Source organism: Peromyscus eremicus, chromosome 16_21, assembly GCF_949786415.1.
Source record: "Peromyscus eremicus chromosome 16_21, PerEre_H2_v1, whole genome shotgun sequence".
NCBI lineage: Eukaryota > Metazoa > Chordata > Mammalia > Rodentia > Cricetidae > Peromyscus > Peromyscus eremicus.
Window position 1 is genome coordinate 8,450,471 of NC_081432.1, and position 21,174 is coordinate 8,471,644.

At 42.6% G+C, this 21,174-nt stretch overlaps 1 protein-coding gene across 3 annotated transcripts in view; it reads right to left on the bottom strand.

The window, feature by feature from the left end:
* Hsf2bp (heat shock transcription factor 2 binding protein) overlaps positions 1–21,174 on the bottom strand; it is a 79,598-nt gene that overhangs the window by 23,001 nt on the left and 35,423 nt on the right. For 2 of the 3 annotated variants that reach the window (XM_059281540.1, XM_059281539.1), the window contains exon 8: positions 11,820–11,923. In XM_059281540.1, the coding sequence (XP_059137523.1) occupies positions 11,820–11,923 (104 nt within the window). Of the gene's footprint in view, positions 1–10,503; positions 10,663–11,819; positions 11,924–21,174 lie in introns of those variants that run through there. The other variant, XM_059281541.1, reaches the window with a different exon arrangement.

Below are 21,174 nucleotides of genomic sequence, written 5' to 3' on the forward strand. Positions count from 1 at the left end.
TCAGCCTGGCACAGAGAAATACACCAACTCAGGCAGAGGGACCAGGACAAGAATGGTGCCTCCTGGGTGGGCAGAGCAGGGAAAGCAGTGTTCCTGTTCACTGAGTTGGCTTCCTAGTAGGAAAAAGGAGAAGTTCCTCTCAGTTTCTTTCTTCACACAGCCTGATGGATCATGCTGGGAGAGGGTGTCAGGCACCAGCAGGATTCTGTGGAGAGAGGCCTTTAACACACTTCCTGGCTACTGTGCTCCTTCTGGTCCTGGACCTTATAAAATAGGGAAGGCATTTGAGCTAGCAGGCAAGCTTTGTTGCTGCCTGCTTCTTGACAGTGGACGTAATGAGAGGAGCCGCTTCAAGCTTCTGATGCTTTAACTTCACGCCATAACGGACTGCTTCAACTGTAGAAAGAATAAACCTTTTCCCCTTAAGCTGTTTTTGTCAGAGTACTGTGTCACAGCAAAAGAAAAAGAAACTAAGACAGGATGATAACAGCAGCAGAAGGCTAGAAGTCCACATCTGTAAGCTTCCTGATATCCTATGGGTGTAATAGCATCAGAATGTGGCTAGAATACATTAAACAAACAGACTTTATTTCCTAACCCACCAAAACAGAAAAAACTAAAGCCAATATGCCAATAATGGAGGGACAAAGAATTACGACTACTAACCACTACTAAATTAATCCAGAAGAGAACAGAAATTTAATGGAGTAAGGAACAAGAAACAGGGTAAGTGGAAAATAAGCCAGGCCTACTGAAACAAGCCTGTATTTCAGATATTTAGAAGACTGAGGCAGGAAGATCACAAGTTCAAGGCCAACTAGACAATTTAGTGAGATCTCGATTCTAATTATTAAATGTTTTAAAGATTCGGGGAGCTGGGCAGTGGTGGTGCATGCCTTTAATCCCAGCACTCTGCTGTGGAACAACCTTTATATACTATAAATATGTATTGCTCTCACTGAAAATAATAAAGTAAAGTCTTTAAAAAGGGTGTATGAAATTTTCAGGCAAATGGATGAAACTAGAAAATATCATCCTGAGTGAGGTAACCCAAACCCAGAAGGACAGACATGGTATTTACTCACTTATAAGTGGATACTAGATATAAAGCAAAGAACAATCAGACTGCAACCCACAGATCCAGGGAGGCAATATGGCAGGGGGGGACCCTAGGATGACTGTGGCTTATAATAAGTTTTGGTTTTACTCAATTACTGGGCAAGCCTCAATGAAACATTTCACTATTAGGATAAGAATTTATGCTGTATCAAGCTGATAATAGAAAAATAAATAAATAAATAAAAATGAAAAAATAAAGAGTGTAAAGTAATATAAAAGGAAAAAGCCACATAAAGATGTGAAATACACAGAGAGTCTGGATCCTATATGTTATTGTGTTTTCTTTAATTTTTTTTTTTTTTTGGCTGCTAAGGGACATTAGATTATGAAAGCTGCTAGATTAAACTAACCTATATATTTTAAAAATAATTTCAAAATGGATTGCCATGGAATAATGCTCTTGTACACTGTAAAGATTTGTCACTCAAATTGGTTTAATAAAATGCTGATTGATCGGTAGCCAGGTAGCCAGGCAGGAAGTATAGGTGGGGTGAGCACACTAGGAGAATTCTGGGAAGAGGAAGTGCAGAGTCAGGAGTCACCGGCCAGACACAGAGGACGCAAGATGAGAATGCATATTGAGAAAAGGTACCAAGTCACGTGGTTAAACATAAATAAGAATTATGGGTTAATTTAAATGTAAGAGCTAGTTCGTAATAAGCCTGAGCTACCGTCTGAGCATTATAAGTAATATTAGCCTCAGAGTCACTTATTTAAGAAGCAACTGCTGGATATTTGGCAACAGGCAGGCAGGAGAAAAACTTCTACCAACTTTGGAGAAGAGGTTATGCTTTTATTTCCACAGGAAATGAGAGGCTGTGGATTCATTCCAGGTTGATATGGATCATGTATAATAAAGACCCCCTGAAAATCCTGACTACAAACATAAAAGAAATAAAACTAGAAAAACTACAAAACATGTATATTTTATCTGCTCAAACATAAAACAAAAGAAATCATCTTTGGCTAATTTGTGTACAACACACATTCTATACCTGTATTAATACAGACATGTATGTTACTGTTAAAAGTTTATGTACTTTCAGAACAAGGGGACCAGACACCAATGAAAATGGATTGTCCAGGTGATCCAACATCTCAGAACGCCTCTGTTACAGTTTGTGTATCCAGAACAGTTTCAAGGCTGTTGGCTGAGATGATCCAGCCTCACAGACTATTCCAACCAAGACTTAGCCATTATCCTAAATTTTCTCAAGGTTCCCCCAAAGATTCCAGTGCCCCCAGACAACAGGAAGCAGTCTAGAGAAAACAACACCCATATTCCCAAAAGATGGGTTATGGATGTTTGTTATCATTTAAGGGGGATTGATTACAAATTGGTATTGGTCATAGTCAGAGATCAGAGTTCACCACAGGGAAGATTAGGCTGCTGGACACGTCACCTCCAGAGTTAGGAGACTAGAGATGTGGATATTGGTGCTCTATTCCACTTCCCTCCCCCTTTTTATTCAGTCAGAGCCCCAGTTAACCCAGTCTAAAATTCCCTCAGAGACAGGCCAGAGTTTTGTCTCCTAGATCATTCTAGAACCTGTCAAGTTGATAATATTAATCATCACAGGGTGTTAGATCCTCTGGAACTGAGGCTCTGGTTGTGAGCCACGATATGAGTGCTGTGAATTGAAGGTGGTCCTCTGAAGGAGCAGGCAGCGCTCTTTCTGCTGAGTTGTCTCTCCAGCCCCAGCAGTATTTTCTCTACCCCACTCTCTTTCCTTTTCCTTTGTGGGTGTGTATGACAATATCTCAGGGGCCTCAGTTTGGGTCAATTCTCTGTCCTTTAGACTAGATACTCACTGATTCTCTCTACTCCTCTCAGATCTGCTGTTGGGCCCACCTGGAAACATCCTCTCCTTTCTGTTTCTACTTTTCTCCTTGTGCTTCTTTCAGCTTTAAGTTCTTTTTCAAAATTATTACACTCATTTATTCATTGGAAAGACACATGCCACAACATGCCTGTGGAGATCAGAGAACAATCTGCAAGGGATGGTTTTCTTTCACCATGTGGGTCCTCAAGCTTGGTGGCAAGCACCTTTGCCCAATGAATCATCTTACCATCACTTAATTTCTTAAGTTCTTACAGCAGAAGTTTAGTTTACTAATTTTTCATTTTCTTCCTTTCTGATATAAGCACTTAATCCTTCCACTAAGTACTGATTTAAATGCATCTCACTGGATAGCAAGGTAAAGGTGCTTGCAACATAGAGCTGAAAACCCAAGTTCCATCCCCAGATCCCACAGTGGAAGGAACAAAACTGATTCCTGAGGGTTGTTCTCTGACATGTTGTAGTATGTATGCACACACACCAGATATACAGACAGACAGACAGACAGAGAGAGAGAGAGAGAGAGAGAGAGAGAGAGAGAGAGAATTTAAATGCAACTCATTCATTCTGATGTAATATTTTTATCATTTAATCCCAAACCATCTGGCTTCTATTATGACTACCTCTCTTACTTTGTGTCTGCCTGAGGCATTTTACTGACTTCCAGCTTCATTCTGCTCCACCCTAAAAAGACACTCCATATGATTCTGGCTGTCTAACATCTGTGGAATTTTCCTGATGTGCAGCCCATTAAACTGGCCAATTCTGGTGGGTGACCATGTGTGCAGGAAACACACGATATTCTCTAACTGGACACAGTGTTCTATGTATTCAGCAGGCAAATTATTCATATCCTTGCTGAGTTTTTGATAATGCTGATCTGTCAGTTACTGCCCATGGAGTACTAAAATATCCCTCATCACTGGAGCCATTTCTGACACTTCTTATAGTTTTTCTTAAGACTATGTGCTATCATTCAAGCATCTCATTTGCCACTGTCTCTGATCACTGTCCTGTGCATCTTATACCACCTATCCAAGACCACATACATCCCAAAGCACATCCCTTAGAACTGTCCATTGCTACCAATGGCTTATGGCTAACAGGCTGGGGGTTTTCTTTTGTCTAGAATGTTCTTGAAAGATATTTAATGGATGTTATGATCTGAATCCCCTACAGGCTTATGTGTTCCCAGCTGGTGGTTTTTCGTTGGGCTGGCGGGGTGGGGGGTGGGGGGGCAAGAATTTTAAGAATTAGGGCCTAGCTGGAGCAAGTGGATCACTGTGGGCATGCCTTTGACAGACATGCCCAAACCCTGGTCCCTTTTTCTCCCTGCTTCCTGTCTGCCATTATGGGAGCTACTCTGCCGCCCCTCCCTGTCAGGAAGAACTAAAAACTCTGAAACCAAGAGCTAGATAAATCTTCCTTCACTTTAAGTCATTTACAGCAGGCATTCTGTGACAATGAGAATGGTAATACACGAGAGAGAGAGAGAGAGAGAGAGAGAGAGAGAGAGAGAGAGAGAGAGAGAGAGATGGTATACAGATCATGGTTGGCAGTTATTTTTTCTCCAAAAGAGATCACATTATTGCTCTGAGAGACAACTATCAGTCCATGATATTTCTTTTAAGGTTTTTACCTTTTATCCACCTGCTTCAAAGGTTAATATATTTAGTGGTAGTCTTTTTTTTTAAAGAATTACTTTTATTTTATGAGTATGTGTGTCTGCATACATGTGTGTACCTGCAGATGTCAGAAGAGGGTGTTGAAGATTCTAAGAGGCAGAAAAAAAGGGAGTTTGCTGTGAGGTTGTGTCTCCTAGGAATGTCAGAAGCTACAACCCATGAAGTCCCACCAACATGATTGCCTAAAAATGAGTTGAATAAGGACAACAACAGACATGCCAAAGTGGATTAGGGAAAACCAAGGAGTATTCAACACTGCACAAAGAACTACAGGCAACCAAGGAGTGCTAAAAGTGGGGAAAATAGTCATTCCCAGGAAGAGCACACCAATTGCTAATTATCCAGCACCAAATGGTCAGTCCTGAAAACAACTTAACATTTTACACACTGAGTAGGTTGTACTTGTGTATTTTGGAATATATATGTATACACATACATGTATATAACAATTAATGAAAAGGAGGCCATGAATTTGAAAGAGAGCAAGGAGGGATAAATGTGAGGGGTTAGATGGAGGAAAGGGAGAGGGAAATGATATAATTATATTATAATCTCAAAAAATAAAGGAAATATTTTTTTAATCCTGGAATACTATTTGTAAGAATTCATCAAGACCTTAGCTGAAGTCAAAAGTTTTTCCACAAACTTTTTCTAAATGGTTCTCCTGAGAAATGCAGCCAAAAAGATGTGAGGGTGGATGAATGGACAGACTGGCAGATGGACAGTGAGATAACACAATTAACTCTAAAGATTGGCATACAGTAATAAAGACTGCAAAGTACCAAAACTACAGGCAGGAAATGGAGACCTGGGAGAAACAACACACAGCTTCGGTCTAGAAGCTATCAGATCACGACCTAGCACGAGCATTTCTGGTGAGGCAAGAAATGGCCACGCTTCAGCTCAAGCAGCAAGCCTCTGTGTCCTACACAGGCCTCCCTCTGACTGGGCAAAGCTCACTCACCAGTTAGGGCCCTCTGCTTTACTCAAGTCTACTGATTCCAAAGCTAATCTCATCTCAAAACATCTTATGTGAGAATGTCTAACTAAATGTATGGATACAGTGGCCTAGTCTAATTGACAGGCAGATTAACCACTACAGGATCTAGCCAGGTAGTTAAGAAACAAGCCTTCAACCCAACATGAGTATCAGCCTGGCTATTCATTCTTGAAAGAGACTTCCCCCTACTGTACTCAAAGGTCAAAGAAATGTGTTTTCCTGAAGACCAGAGTTGGGGGAGCATCTCTAGTAAGGACCTTTGGGAGTTCTCTATTAGGCTATTATCTAGAATTGAACTTTGGCTTTATCTCCTGTCCTCTAAGCCCTGAGCCACAAAATCTGAAGGTCAAATTTGAGTAAGAAATTCAGGTATACTGACACTTATACCTCTAATCCCAGCACACAGTCAACTGAGGCAGATGGATCACAAGCTGGAAGCTAAATTAGGCCACAAAACAAGTAGTTCTCAGTTAATATCTGTCCTACTCGAGTTTGGTTCTTCAGATACAATTCACTGTTCTAGTTCCAAGGAGCATTTTTAACAATATTTTTTTTCTCTCTCAGCTCTTGGTTCAATGAACAAAGCTGGTCGGTGGTCTGTTCCCTCCTATTTCTGGCTCCCAACTCACACACTGGAAGATGGACCACAAGGAGACCTACAGAAGGTTCTCACATGAGATGATGGTGGCTCAGAACAGGGAGGAAGTGGTAGCTACTACTCTAATCCCAGGTACAATTTGAAAGCATAATCATTAGGACTCCAAACAAACTAGATCTTGGTGTGACAGATTAGAAAGAAATCAAGAGTTTCTGGGAAGTTTTAAACAGCCTGATAAGTTGAGAAGGAAAGTTGCAATTCAGTGGGACTGGGAAGACTCTGGGTAGAGCTGGTGTGGAAAAGATTGGAGTTTGGTGTAAACACTGGATGTGACAGCTGACTCTGAGACTGGAGCTCTGGAGGAAGGAAGGTCTGAGCTAAAGACACGGTTTGTAGAGCTTGCTGTGCTTCAGATCACTCAGGGAAGTAGATGTGAGACGGGGTGTGAACACCATGTGCCCATCCAGCACCGTATCCTCGGCAGGGAACGCAGCAGCACAGCCGCAAGTGGGACTCCAGCACTAGTCCGCATTAGCAGTTACATAACTCGCGGTCACCACCCAAACACACATGGTCCTCATCAGCGATTTGCTGGAGTTCTGTGCCAGTTCTGTGGCTTAAGAGGAATGTGAAGAATTTGGACCCAGCCTGGGAAAAAAGGCAGCCACGTAGATGAACAAATGAAAGGAAACGAAATCCAGCAAAGGTTAGAGGGAACGAGATGAGCTTCCCAGAGATAAGCACAGCAGCAACTGTTCTCTGAAGCAGAGGGTCTGACAACTCAGAAGTGACTTGCTTAAGTCAAGCAAAGTAAAGGGAAACAAGTTTCCACAGGCTCCTTAGATCAGACACAGGAGGGAGAGCCGCCACCTGCTGTATTAGGGGTAAGACCCTGAGGTGGACCCCATTGCAGAGATCAGAGAAGTGAAGTTCTAGCAGATTAGATCAGTTAACCAGTACAAAAGCTTCAATTCACATCTGTGTAGTGAGTCTAAAGCTGCTCTCTTTAAACTCATCAAGTGCTGTAATGGGATTATATGATAATGCAGGAACTGATTTCTGAGTTAGCAAGTTCTTTGCTTCAGACCTTTCAAAAATTATTAGAATCTCAAAATCGAGTACATTTTCACAAATTGGATCTACTTAATGGCAAAAGAGTATAGGCAGCCAGTCTTCAAATTCTTTCCTGGCACAAGGTCACAGGGTCAGGTCCTGAGAGCAACAGCACCCTCACCATACACAAGCAGTGCAGTTTCCCAGGCAGCCAGTATGCTCCCGTTTCCCTACTTCATGATAATACACATTCTCAGCTTCCTACACTTCAGGGCAGGGCTGGGGAAGCAGCTCAGTGGCAGACTTGCTGGGCACACCTGCAGCCCCAGGTTGCAGTACTGGCAGCGACAAAAACAAACTTACAACACACATTAAATTCTAAAGCATTTAAAATTAAAGTGACATAAAATAGACACATGTAACTCAGAGGTTAAGTATCTGGGACTTGAGTCCAGCATGTTTTGTTTGAAAGCCATCAAGTGAGATGAGCTTGCAATAGATCCCAGGATCTGGGTGTGCTTGCTATGTTCAAAGAACAGGAACTGTCTTCAAGGACAAGAAATCCTGGGAAGCCCCAGTAGCAAAGTGGTACATTAAGATACCTTGGGAACCACCCCCATTTTGTCCATGACCCAAAGTCAAGGCAGGAAGTCTACCGGCATCAGAGAACACCCAAGAGAGAAGCATAAACTCAGCTGAAGTGCTGAGATTCTGAATTAGCACAGCTAGGGCATCAGAGAACACTTAGCTTCATCTCTTCCTTCATGAACAAGCAAACAAATCACAAAGGCTGCTGGAGGGTCACTGGTGCAAATTGGATTAAACAGAGCCAGGCATACTGATTGAGAGCAAAAGTCTGCAAAACCAAGCAAAGCCAGTTCCAGTGGCTACTAAAGCAGGCCATCTCCAGAATGGAGGTTTATGGCCCTGACTAGTGCCTGCAGAGCAGCTAGGGTAAGGGACAGGGCCATGCAGCAGGCAATCAGGGTTCAAACCCAGCTCCACTGCCACACAGCTCTAACCTCCAGCAAGGCACTTGGCCTCCTTGCCTGAGAAACAGGCAGCAATGCCTTGCCTTACAGGAGACGGACAACAGTAAATCAGTACATATGTGGTCCGTATAGAGCAGCAGCTGCTGCTGTTCAGTTGGGACTTCCTCTTCAATTCTCTTCTCCCTAACCATCTCCCCTAGCCCTATATGCTAGTAATGTGGACCTGCACACAGACACTAAGGCCAGGAATCACCTGGTTTCATGATGTATTCTCAACAGAAAAAAAGCTGTTTAGTTGAATATCCAGGCCTGGAGCATGTGGATCTAAAGCTCCCTAACTAGCCCTTAAGCTGTGGAAGCGTAGGGTTTTACCCTACTTGTAGGTTGACAAGCTATATGCTATATTTTGAAGGATGCTGATAGACAATACACTGCTGTCTGAGACAAAACTTCTTAGTCATAGCTACAGCCAGAGTTACCCATGTTTGAGCTGGTTCACGATCCAATGCCACAGACTATGCACATGACACAGACTGCATCTCAGTACAGGGACCCCAGGCTCAGAGAATCCACATCTCTTCACATGGATAGTAGCATGCCTGGCCTGTGCCCTGGAGTTAAATATCTTCATTACAAAGGTGCCAAACACATTCTGCTCTGGAGGGAGAGAATACCTCTACACCCACTGCAAGGATGTTCATTCTACACACATCCCTCAAATGATAGCCAGAAGCCAATGAGGTCAATTCACCCTGTCCCTAGGACATACAGACACAGGAGAATTCCCTACACATCTGGGCTACTGGCTTAGAAGACTTAATATTGTTAATACGTCGAATCTCCCCTAAATAAACTACTGATTCAACAGACTCCCAATAAAATTTCTAAAAGGGTTTCTTTTTAGTATTAAGTGACACATTTATTCTCAAATTCATGGTAACAGCCTTAGAAACAGCCAAAACAACTTGGAAAAAAAGAATCTAGTTAGAGGATTTATGCTTCTTTTGTTGTTGTTGTTGTTTTGTTTTGTTTTGTTTTGTTTTGTTTTTCGAGACAGGGTTTCTCTGTGTAGCTTTGCGCCTTTCCTGGAACTCGCTTTAGAGACCAGGCTGGCCTCGAACTCACAGATATCCGCCTGGCTCTGCCTCCCGAGTGCTGGGATTAAAGGCATGCGCCACCACCGCCCGGCCATTATGCTTCTTTTTAAAAAAGAATTTTTAATGATTTATTTATTTTTATTTTATACAAACTGGTATTTTGTCTGCCTACATGCCTGTGTGAGGATGTTGGATCCCCAGGAAATGGAACGGCAGACAGTTATAAGCTGCCATGTGGGTGCTGGGAATTGAATCCAGGTCCTCTGGAAAAGTAGCCAGTGCTCTTAACCGCTGAGCCATTTCCAGCCCTTGAGGATTTATGCTTCTTAAGATGACAACACCATCAAGATTGATTCGAAACACATGAAAAGATGTTCAATACTACTAGGTCTTAAACCTGGAACAAATGGCTGAGGTGCCTATTTAACATATCAAAGTAGACCCTGGCCACCAGGTTTCCCCAGCATCCTTCAGTCCCTACCTGTTATAGGGTCCTCGCTGATATGCCCTGCACCCTACCCTACCCTTCCCCCAGCTGCTCTTCCCTATACAATCCAGCCATTTTGGCTGCGCTAGCCTTTATTTATTTATTTATTTTTATTTTTTTCACTCTTTTGGCTTTTAGCCTCTTGGTCTCCTGGCTCTCCCCTCCCACATCTCCTCACATGGCCCAGCTCAAGGTCATGGTCATTCTGGCCTCTCCCAGATGTCTCTGCCTCTTCCTCATATCTACAATAAATCTTTGCCTCTACCATACCTAGGAGCAGTTATATCCTCCTTTTTATTCTTTTTTTTTTTAAGATTTATTTATTTATAAAGTATACAGTGTTCTGCCTGCATGTATCCTTGAAGGCCAGAAAAGGGCACCAGACCTCATTATAGATGGTTGTGAACCACCATGTGGTTGCTGGGAATTGAACTCAGGATCTTTGGAAGAGCAGTCAGTGCTCTGAGCCATCTCTCCAGCCTCCCTCCTTTTTATTTCTTTGTTTCATTCAAACACTATTAGTAATAATGAAACAATGAGGTACCAAGACATCCTTATTGGAATATCTAAACCTAAACAGTATGAGCAGACCAAGAACTGTGAGGACAAGCAGCTGATACTATACCTCTGGTGGGGATGTAAATGGCAGAGCAGTTGACAGTTTAAAAACATGAATATGCCTCTTCCATCTGACCCAGCCACTCTGTGCCTAGGATCCACCCAAAAGAAATGCCAGCACATCTCCATGAACAAAGAAGACTCCAGCATCTATGTCTATAACATGTCAAACCTGTATAAACAACCCAAAAGGTTCATCTACATAACTGAACAGTGTATAACAGGAAGCAGTGAACTAGTAAGATACAATAATCACTATAGAAAATAGAAACTAAACTGGGCGGCAGTAGTGCATGCCTTTAATCCCAGCACTCAGGAGGCAGAGGCAGGTGGATCTCTGTGAGTTCAAGACCAGCCTGGTCTATGAAGTGAGTTCCAGGACAGTCAGGGCTATTACAGAGAGAAACCCTGTCTTGAAAAAAAATAAACAAAAGAAAAAGAAATAGAAACTAAACTACAATGTAGAAAAGAGGCTCTCTGGAAAGTGAGGGGCAGGTAGGAGAGAGGGGAACGTGCCTTGTGGAATGATGCTTTTGTTACCTTGACTATGGTAAGGTAGATATTTATACTCAAATGATCAACTTTTCATTTAAGATATATACAATTCTTGGATCTCAATAGAACTGTTAGAAAAAATATATATTCATACCAAGAGTAATTAAAGTTCAAAAACATTAATTTGAATTGAGAAAAATTGAAAATTCCATTTTTGTCATTTGAATATTTGAATGACATGTATACTTTTTAGGCTTTACAATTATGAAGAAATTGGGACAAGATTTTGGACTAAATTAGTGGTAAAGGTAAACAATAAAGGAAGCAATAAGGAAAGTTTTACTTTATTTACAACTTTGAAGTTACATCCATATGCAACTTCATGTGTCTCCCATTTCATTTTGCCCAGACTTCTGGACTTTTCCTTCCATGTCCACCACATATGTATTAATCTGTTTTTAGAGAAGGAGCAGGTCGGTGCTGTTTCATAAAATGATCTTTGTGTCAAAGGTCACAATTAAAACTAAAACTAAAAGGTGAGAAACATAACTAGGAACCACTAACATGTCAACTGGCTTTCTAGAGTAGGAAGTCACAAAGCAGGGACAGGCTTTGAGAACCCAATGTCTGAGGGTACCAAGGCTTGAAAGTTACCAACCATGAAGAGTATCCTCTTCCATCTCTAGAAGCCACTCCAACAAAAGAGAAAAGCCATTTTAAATAGTAAACACTGTAAGATAATGGCTCCTGATTTCTAATACACAAATACCTCCTCCAGCTGTGGAGGTAGAGCTTGTCTATGACTATACAAGAACATAGCTGAACACTCCTTACCACTTAAAAGCCATCGCAGCAAAGGGATAAATCCAGGACTCTCACTGATGTATTTCAAGCCTTTTGAATTGATGCTCACGTTGTACAGGGACATCAGCATTAGACTGAAATGAAAAAGAATACAGTGTTGACTTGCTGGGCTATCCACATAGTATTTCCCCTTGAATTCTTGCCCTACTCTGAAGGACATATTTACATCTCAGATGAACAACTATAGCATACAGGTAGAACAATTACAACGTGGAAGACATGTTTAATGGTTTTTATCTGCAGAAGGCCATAACATCAGAGGAAGCTTTAGCAATAACATTGTGACACTACCTTCTGTGTATAGAACCACAGGCAGAAGAGTCTCGTGGGAAACCTCACAACCCTATTTACCAATGTTTTAGCCCTTGTAGTACCAAGCCTGTACTTAAATTCAGGCAACTTCTCAGTTTATATGTGTACTGTGTTCTAGAGGTTCACTGAAGCCATCTAAAGTCTATTCATAGTTCTTATCCAAGGAATGCATGGTTGTCTGAATGGGAATGGTTCACAGGCTCCTGTGTTTGAATACCTGGTCCCCATTTGATAGAACTATCTGGGAAGGATTAGGAGGTGTGGCCTTGTTGGAGGAAGTGTGTCACTGGGAGCAGGCTTTGAGGATTCAAAAGACTTGTGCCATTCCCAGTGTGCTCTCTACTTCCTGTTTGTGGGTTGAGATGTAAACTCTTAGTTGGGGCTCCTTTGCCATGCCTGCTGTTGCTGCTGCTGCTGCCATGCTCCTCACCTTGATGGTAACAGACTCTGATCCCTCCTGGACCATAAGACCCAAATTCCTTTTGTAAGTTGCCTTGTTCATGGTGTTTTATCACAGCAACGGAAAAGTAACTAACAGAAGTTGATACCAGGAAGTGGACTATTTGCAGTGACATTTGACAATCTGGGTTTGGAGGATGTGGAAGGCTCAAAGCTCAAAGTTTCAAACTTTGAGGTAGAAAAATGGTTGAACATCATAAGCAGAGTTTAATGAGTCATCCTAGTAGGAGCTTGGAAGACAGTGCTGAGTGCAACAAGGATTACGGAGGCCCAGCTCAGGAGGTTTCACAGGGGAACAGTATTAACAACAAGGCTAGAGAACATTCTTGTGATATTTTGGGCAAGAATGTGGCTACTTTCTACTCTCATCCTAAGAACTTGGCTGAGGCTAAACTGAAAAGTAATGGAATAATTTCTTTAGTAGAGGAGATTTCAAGGCAGCCTATTATCAACTCTGTCTCATGCTTATTATATAATCACTTTTATGCAGGTCTACAATGAGAAAGAGCAAGCAAGGCAAAAAGAAATAAAAATGCACTGTTAGAAGAGAAAAAGAACAACCAGGAAATTTAATGTTGGAACCAATGCTTGTGCTGAAAGAGGTAAGAAAATTAAGAAAAATCCTGAATCACACTGGAATAAAGGGAAGGGTATGCTGTGGGATGTTCTGTATGTTAAATGTGTTGCTCTGATTGGTTAATAAATAAAACACTGATTGGCCAGTAGCCAGACAGGAAGTATAGGCGGGACAAGGAGAGAAGAGAATTTTGGGAAGTGGAAGGCTGGGTCAGAGAGACGCTGCCAGTCGCCGCCATGAAAAGCAAGATGTAAGATACCAGTAAGCCACGAGCCACGTGGCAAGGTATAGATTAATAGAAATGGGTTAATTTAAGATAGAAGAACTAGATAGCAAGAATCCTGCCATGGCCATATAGTTTGTAAGCAATGTAAGTCTCTGTGTGTTTACTTGGTTGGGTCTGAGCAGCTGCAGGACTGGCGGGTGAGAGAGATTTGTCTTGACCATGGGCCAGGCAGGAAAACTCCAGCTACAAGGGTATTCTCAGGGCAAGACTCCACTCAGATACGCTTCTGGGTGGGAAAGAAAAAGGCCTAAGGAATGTTCTGCTCTTGAAAGGGAATGGCAAATGAAAGCTGCTGCAAATGTGATTCTAGAGGGCCAAAGCTCACCCCAAATTGGTAGTCATCATCCATGTGGTGCTAGCTTTCATGCCACGAAGGACACACCAGTAAAGGGATCATGGACTCTTCCTCTGTGGTTACAGAGAGCTGCTGAGGTTAGGCATGTGGCAGTAGAATACCTGCATGGAGGCCCTGAGAAGCCATCCTGTGAAACTATGAAAGTGAAGCCTGGACTACATTGGAGGTCCCAAGATATTGGAAATGATATAGCCATAAAACATCTGCCAAGAAGAGCTGCAGAAAGGGAATGGGACCAGCCCAAGAGTGAGAAGTGTATTGTAGGCAGCAAAGCTGGAAGGAAGAGCCATCTGAGCTCTTTGACATCAGACATGGAGCTACAGGATTTGGAGTTGCCCTGCTGGGTTTCAGTCTTGCTTTGGTCCAGCATTTCCTTTATTCCTCCATTCTGGAATGGTAATATATATTCTGTGCCACTGTATATTATTATAAGTATATAATTTCCTTTTTTATTTTATAAGGGGTTACAGTTAAGAGATTGCTTTGAGTCTCAGAAGAGGTTTTGAACTATGGACTTTTAAACAGTGTTGAGACTAAAACTCTGAGAAACTTCTGAAGTTGGACTAATGCATTTTACATTATGATATGGCCTTGGGCCTATGAGAGCCAGACAGTGGAATATACTTATTTGAATGAGAATGTCTCATTAGCTAGTGTGTTTACTTGGTCCCCAGTATTGGATGAAACTGCTTGGGAAGGATTAGGAAGCATGGGCTTGCTGAAAAAGGGGTGTCACTGGTGTGGGCTTTAAGGTTTCAAATGATTCCATGTCATTCCTAGTGTGTTCTCTGCTTCCTGTTTGTGGATTAAGATGTGAGCTCTCATGATGATTAAGAAGCGGCTCAATCACCATGCCTGCTTGCCTGTTTCCATGCTCCCTGCAGTGATGAACTCTTATCCCTCTAGAACCATAAGCTCAAATAAACCCCTCCTTTTATAAGTTGTTTGGTCATGGTGTTTTATTACCACAATAGACGAGTAACTAAGACAGTATGTGGCATGTAACATCAGCCAAGCCAGGTAGGAAGAACCCACTCTATCACAATCCCATCATCTGACCAACCAACCAGGCAATGACCCCAGTAAAAGAGGATTTAACACACTGTTCTGAACAACTGCCAATTCAAGTGTCCAGTGGAAGCTAGAAACTATAGCCCTTTAGTTTCTGGAGGTGCTATAAAATATGGAAACTCCCAGGTCCTTCATACTGCTAAGCAATAAAACAGGCCAGACAACAAGTTTGAGAGATAACTTCCTAGATAAAAGTGCTTGACACACACACATCAGGAGCTGGGTTCAAATCCCCAGAACCTGCATAAAGCTAGATGTAGTGGAGCACATTTATAATCTCAGTGCTCCTACAGCAAAATGGGAAGCGAGGACAAGAGAATCCCTAGAGTCCCTCACAGGCTGGCTAACCTGGAAACCACAGCAGCAAACAAGAGACCCTGTCTCAGAAAGATGGAAGTTGAATCTCAACACCTGAAGTTATCCCATGACCTCCATATGTGTGCCATGGCACGTACATGCTCACATTTACATGCATACGTGTGCTCCGTGACATGCACATGCCTGTACTCCACAGATATCATACATACACACACAGAGAAGAAAGGCTAGATAACAGCTGGGGTGTAATTCAGTAGCAGAGCACTACCTCGCATGCCAAAGCCTTGGGTCTCAAGACAGCACTGGAGGGAAGGCTAGACAAATTCCATGTACAACCTTCTGACACAGGCACATGCAGCCACATGAACCTAAAAGCTGCAGTGCCTCTCCTATTTCCTTCTGCCCACATTTTTTAGTCATAAGACTTCATTTTAAAATTGCAGTGAGCTTGTAGGAAATGATCAAGTCAAAAGTGGGAGGTGAGTACAGACCATGACAGGTTCCAGAAGCTGAGAGCTTCCATTACAGTGCTTTCATGTGGAGAGACAGAAGAAAAGCCAGGCAGACACAGATGCAGTCACAGGACATGCTGAGAAACAGAAAAGAACACACTTTCAAGCCTGGCACAAACCCATGCAGTCAGCAAGCCTGAAACACTCACACCCCAACAACTTAATATACATTAGGCCCGGAAAGGGAGACTCCCCAGTCTTCCTAGGCATAAAAAAAAATCAACCAGGTCTTCCAAGAAGCGCAGACACAGTCCTAACAAATGTGGGTTTGTATCACAGACCACTGTATAGTGAAAAAATCAAGACTGCACAAATAATAGCCAGCATAAGGACAGAGCCAGAACCAATAGTTTTCAGACATTAGAGGTAATCAACTGCAGAACAGAAAACAGATATGCTAAGTAAAAACATTGTTACTTTTGGGTTTTGAGTTTGTTTGCTTTGTTTTATTTTTTAAAACAGGGTCTCACTATGTAGTCCTGGGTGAGTTGGAACTAGAAACTCAGATCAGGCTGGCCTGGAATTCACAGAGACCAGCCTGCCTCTGCCTCCTGAGTGCTGGGATTAAAGGCATGGGCCACTATGCCCAGTAGTAAAACATGACCAAGAAGCTAGGGCGACTTTTATGAACCACCAGGCAAAAAAAAAAAAAAAAAGAATAGAACCTGGGTTGGGGAGATGTCTCAGTCTGTAAAGTGCTTGCTATGAAAGTATGAGCACCTGAGCTCAATACTAAGCACCCACATAAAAATAAATAAAATATAACCATAAAGAACAATTGAGGAAGACACCTAACAGCAACTTCTGGTCTCTACACATACATGAACACACACATACACAAACAGGCACATACACATGTACACATAAAAATCTTTTTAACAAACCTAATAAAAATGAAAACCATAAAGACTGGAGAGAGAGCTTGGCAGTTAAGAACACTGGCTGCTCTTGCAGAGGACCTAGTTCTGTTTCCAGCACTCATGTAGAATAGCTCACCATCACATATAGCTCTAAGAAATCCAATATCCTCTTCTGAACTTCACAGACACCTGTACTCATGTGCACATACCCACCACAGACACATAATTTTTAATTAAAAAATAAAATCATTTTAAAAATAAACAAACTGTAAGTTTCAAGAGTACCTGGACACATGGGAAAAAAGCAACACTAAACAAAAACAAAGCAAAGGAAAAAAGATAAATGAGAGTAGCTAGAAAGAGAAATTCCAACTTTCTTTCAATGAGGGCTCCATGAAGGAGCCCCAGAAAAAAAGTGTTTCAAAATGTAAAGCTGAGACTTTTCCAGAAATGAGGAAACAACCTTCAGATTAGAACAAATACAGACCTACACACATCACAATCTGACCACGGTATACAAAAAACAGAGTGTTCCAAAGTGTCAGAGTAAAAGACAGCATCTACAAAAGACATCCCATTGAAAGGTGGACTCTCAGCATCAAAGGCAGAAGTCAGGACTGGGGAGGTAGCTTAACTGTGCAAGTCCCAAGACCTGTCTGAATCTCCATAATCCACATACAGTGGGACACGGGTGCTATGCAGCAGCTCCCTCCAAGTTGGCCTTCCAGCTTGGGGAGCAACTTCTTAGGACATAGGATGTAAAGGGAAAAAGAGACACAGGATATTCTAGAATGTATGTTGTTTACCAGGAGGTGAAAAGACAGGATGTTTTGGGGGACAGTGGCTAAAACACTTCATTCTGCAGGGAAGCCCACTAAGACAGGAAGCAAACAATTCAAAATAGCTTCAGGAAGTCCCTGAAACTGACCAGACTCACTAGGCCCCTTCTTCCCCAAGAGTATATAAACATTAAGAATGCTGAGAGTCACTCTCAGAAAGCCAAGCTGCAAAGACAACTCTGAAACCAGCCCAGCCACTTGGAAGAAGCAAGAAACAGCTGTACTATCTAGAAGAAATAAAGACTGGCTGAACTGCCTGGAAGGGGCTCAGCCCACCTGAACAACCTGGAAACAACACTCCCCATCCTGTTGAGCACCTGCAGGCTGTGCAGTATGCTTCAGGTTTCCAGTTTGGTGAGCTGTCACCATGGTGGAGTGGGCTTTGGTAATATAAATGTCTTTGGGTCATTTCTGCTCCTATAAGTAACCCATATTCCTGTAAGTGACCTCAATAAAACTCACTGGTTCAATGAGTTGGACTTTAATGGCATCTGTACTTTGGTCCACTGTGGATTCCCTATCTGGAGTGAGTAGATGTGTGTATTGTATCTCTCAAGAAAGATCTGTCATGCAACAGTACATCTGTAATCCCAGCATTCGTACAAAGAATCTCTAAAACCGTGGGCCAGCCCCACACACATCAGAAAGAAAAAAAAGACACCTTGTCTCAAACAAGGTGGAAGATGAAAAATGACTTAAGCCTCTATGTGTACACTGTAGTATGCTTGCCCACATCCACACACATGAACTTGCATACACATGCACTGCACACACACACACACACACACACACACACACACACACACTCTGTACACACAGTTTTTGTTTTTGTTTTTTTTGTGTTTGTTTTTTTTTTTTTTGGTTTTTCGAGACAGGGTTTCTTTGTGTAGCTTTGCACCTTTTCCTGGAACTCACTTGGTAGCCCAGGCTGGCCTCAAACTCACAGAGATCCGCCTGGCTCTGCGTCCCGAGTGCTGGGATTAAAGGCGTGTGCCACCACCACCCGGCCAGTTTTTTTTTTTTAATGGATATCAGAGGTAAGGCAATGTGTGCTTTCAAGGGAACAGAGGAACCACTGTAACCTCAGAATTAAAAGCTCACCAAAAATATTTTCAGCAAATACAAAAGAAATCACAAGAGATTTTCCCCCAAAACAAACCTGAACTACAAAACTTTGAAGGATGAACTTCAGAAAAAAAGAAAATGACCTCAAAAAAATGTTCTGAGCTACAAAGAGAAATGGGCAAGGGCACCATGGTCCAGGGATACAAACAGGGAAGAAAACACTCGTGGTAAAGGCAGTAATAATAATGTCTAACGCTGGGACTAGCCTTCTTCCAACAGAGCAGGACAAAGTCTACAAACACACGTGGACCAGGATGTAAGAACTGAGTCATTCTGAGGTCCTTCTACTGTCAGAAGAGAAAGGCTTAAATTACTTTCAAGTCTGCACCAAACATATCCAAGCACACTTTAATGGGAGCTAATCACTGAGGCAGAGAAGCAGAGGTCAACTTTTAATACCCTAGGGAGAAAAATAAACTCAGACAAGAAAGGCATCAGAAGTAGAGTGAAGGAACAAGAAAAGAAAACAAGGAGGAGATGGAGACATTGAGGGAAAAACTCAAATAATCCTAACAAAAACAAGACAAGATGGAAGGAATAAAGCCAAGGATTTCAATAGTTGAAAATGTTAGCAGGCAGGATTATTTTGCCAAAAGGCAGATTGTTGGACTGGATTACATCATCACATAACCATGTAACACACCTAAAACAAAAGTTCACACAGAGGGTGGAAGTAAAGGAATAGCAGAAGATACACCAAGCAAACACTAACAGAAAGACGGACTGAGGCAGCAAAATTAATAAGCTAAATACAGAGCACTTTCCAGACAAGGAGGGTGACTGCAATGCCAACACCCAGGTCCTCAGGAAGCCATCATTCTAACCTGGCATGTATCTCGACTGGCTCCTCAAAAATGTGCAAAGGCAAGCTGGCGGTGGTGGTGCATGCCTTTAATCCCAGCACTCGGGAGGCAGAGACAGGCGGATCTCTGTGAGTTCGAGGCCAGCCTGGGCTACCAAGTGAGTTCCAGGAAAGGCGCAAAGCTACACAGAGAAACCCTGTCTCGAAAAACCAAAAAAAAAAAAAAAAAAAAAAAAAAAAAGAGGATCTGTGAGCAACACCGCCACCCCCCCTTCCCCCCCAAGGAGAGAGCACTGCATGAGACAAAGAGGGCAGCTCTCAAGCAAGCCCACACAGTGCAAGGTAAAAGACAGAGCTTGGGCTGCCCAGAGTGCAGGGAAAGGAGGAAGAAGACAGGGGAGGCTCCCCAGCAGAATCACCTAGTACACATGACAAGTGTCCTGAGTGCACAGCTGGCCAGAATCACATCAGAGAAGAGGGAGTGCTGCAAACGAAGGATAAGGAGCAGTGACTTGCTAAGACAAACATCAGCTCTCTCCAGGAAAATACAGCAGAGCCCAGAGGCCCTACACATATCCTCTGCAAAGGCCAACAGACAGGCCATCAGATATTTAACTAGCAAGGACAGAGAATATGTGGAGAGCTGAGTACTTCCTTTCAGCACAAACTTAAAGAACTGACAAAATGCTTTATGGCCATAATTTTTTAATATAATATTAATATAAAAATTCTAGGAGGGCTACAAGTTTATAATTAAAGGTGGAATGGGCAACAGCACCATGCCAGGATGTACTGATGCAGTCTATTTAACGAGACGAAGGAAACGATGCCACGTGCATACACACCACAGACAACACCTACTACACTTTTCTGATGGAATGCCAGGCTTCCCCAGGACTTTAGTCTGAGAAAGGCAGGCTCTTGGCTTGTCTTTCCCATATCACAGACTAGCACATGGATACAGAAAGGGAGTCACACTAGTAACTGAGAACTTCAACAGGGCACAATGCACACAGACAAGATCTCCCTTCTTCCCATATGGCCATGGACAATTTTCAAAGCAACAGCAATACCAGGAGTCAGAGAGACAAAAGACACCAGCACTTTCCAGAGCAGTGTCTTAGTTCAGTTTTTTATTGATGTCATAAAACATCATAGCCAAAAAAACTTGAGGAGTAAATGGTTTTCAACTCTCAGGTCATACATACCCTGTTGGAGGTGAGGGCAAGAATTCAAACAAGGCAGGAACCTGCAGGCAAGAACTGATGCAGAGGCCACTGAGAGTTCTGCCTGCTGACTTTCTCCTCCTGGCTCGATCAGTTTGCCTTCTTGTAGTATCCAGGATCATCAGCTTAGCAGAGGCACTGCCCATAGAGAAAAGGGCTCTCCCACACCAATCGTCGATCAAAATAATGCACCACAGCCTTGCCCACAGTCAACCCGTGGGGGCATTTTTTCAACTAAAGTTCTGTCTTCCCAGACCACTCTAGCTTGTGTCAAGTTGACATAAAGCTACCAGCACAGCAGGGATTCTCAGTCCTCCCACTCCCAACAGGCTGCAGGCCATCTGAGTTTCATTAGCAGTATCACAAGGACTACAAAGTTGCCCACTAATAAACTATGTGGTAGGCTTTTGGGCTGCTCAAATGCAGTGCTCCTGGAGAAGTCAGCCCCGAGACCAGCTTTCCTGGAGTCTCTCCTCAGTATCTCAAGAAGGGGAAAGTCTGTACCTCAGGTCACAAACACACAATCGCAAGCCTTCCATCTTAAACTATTGTTACCAATTGCTGCTTTTATAAAGGTCACAAG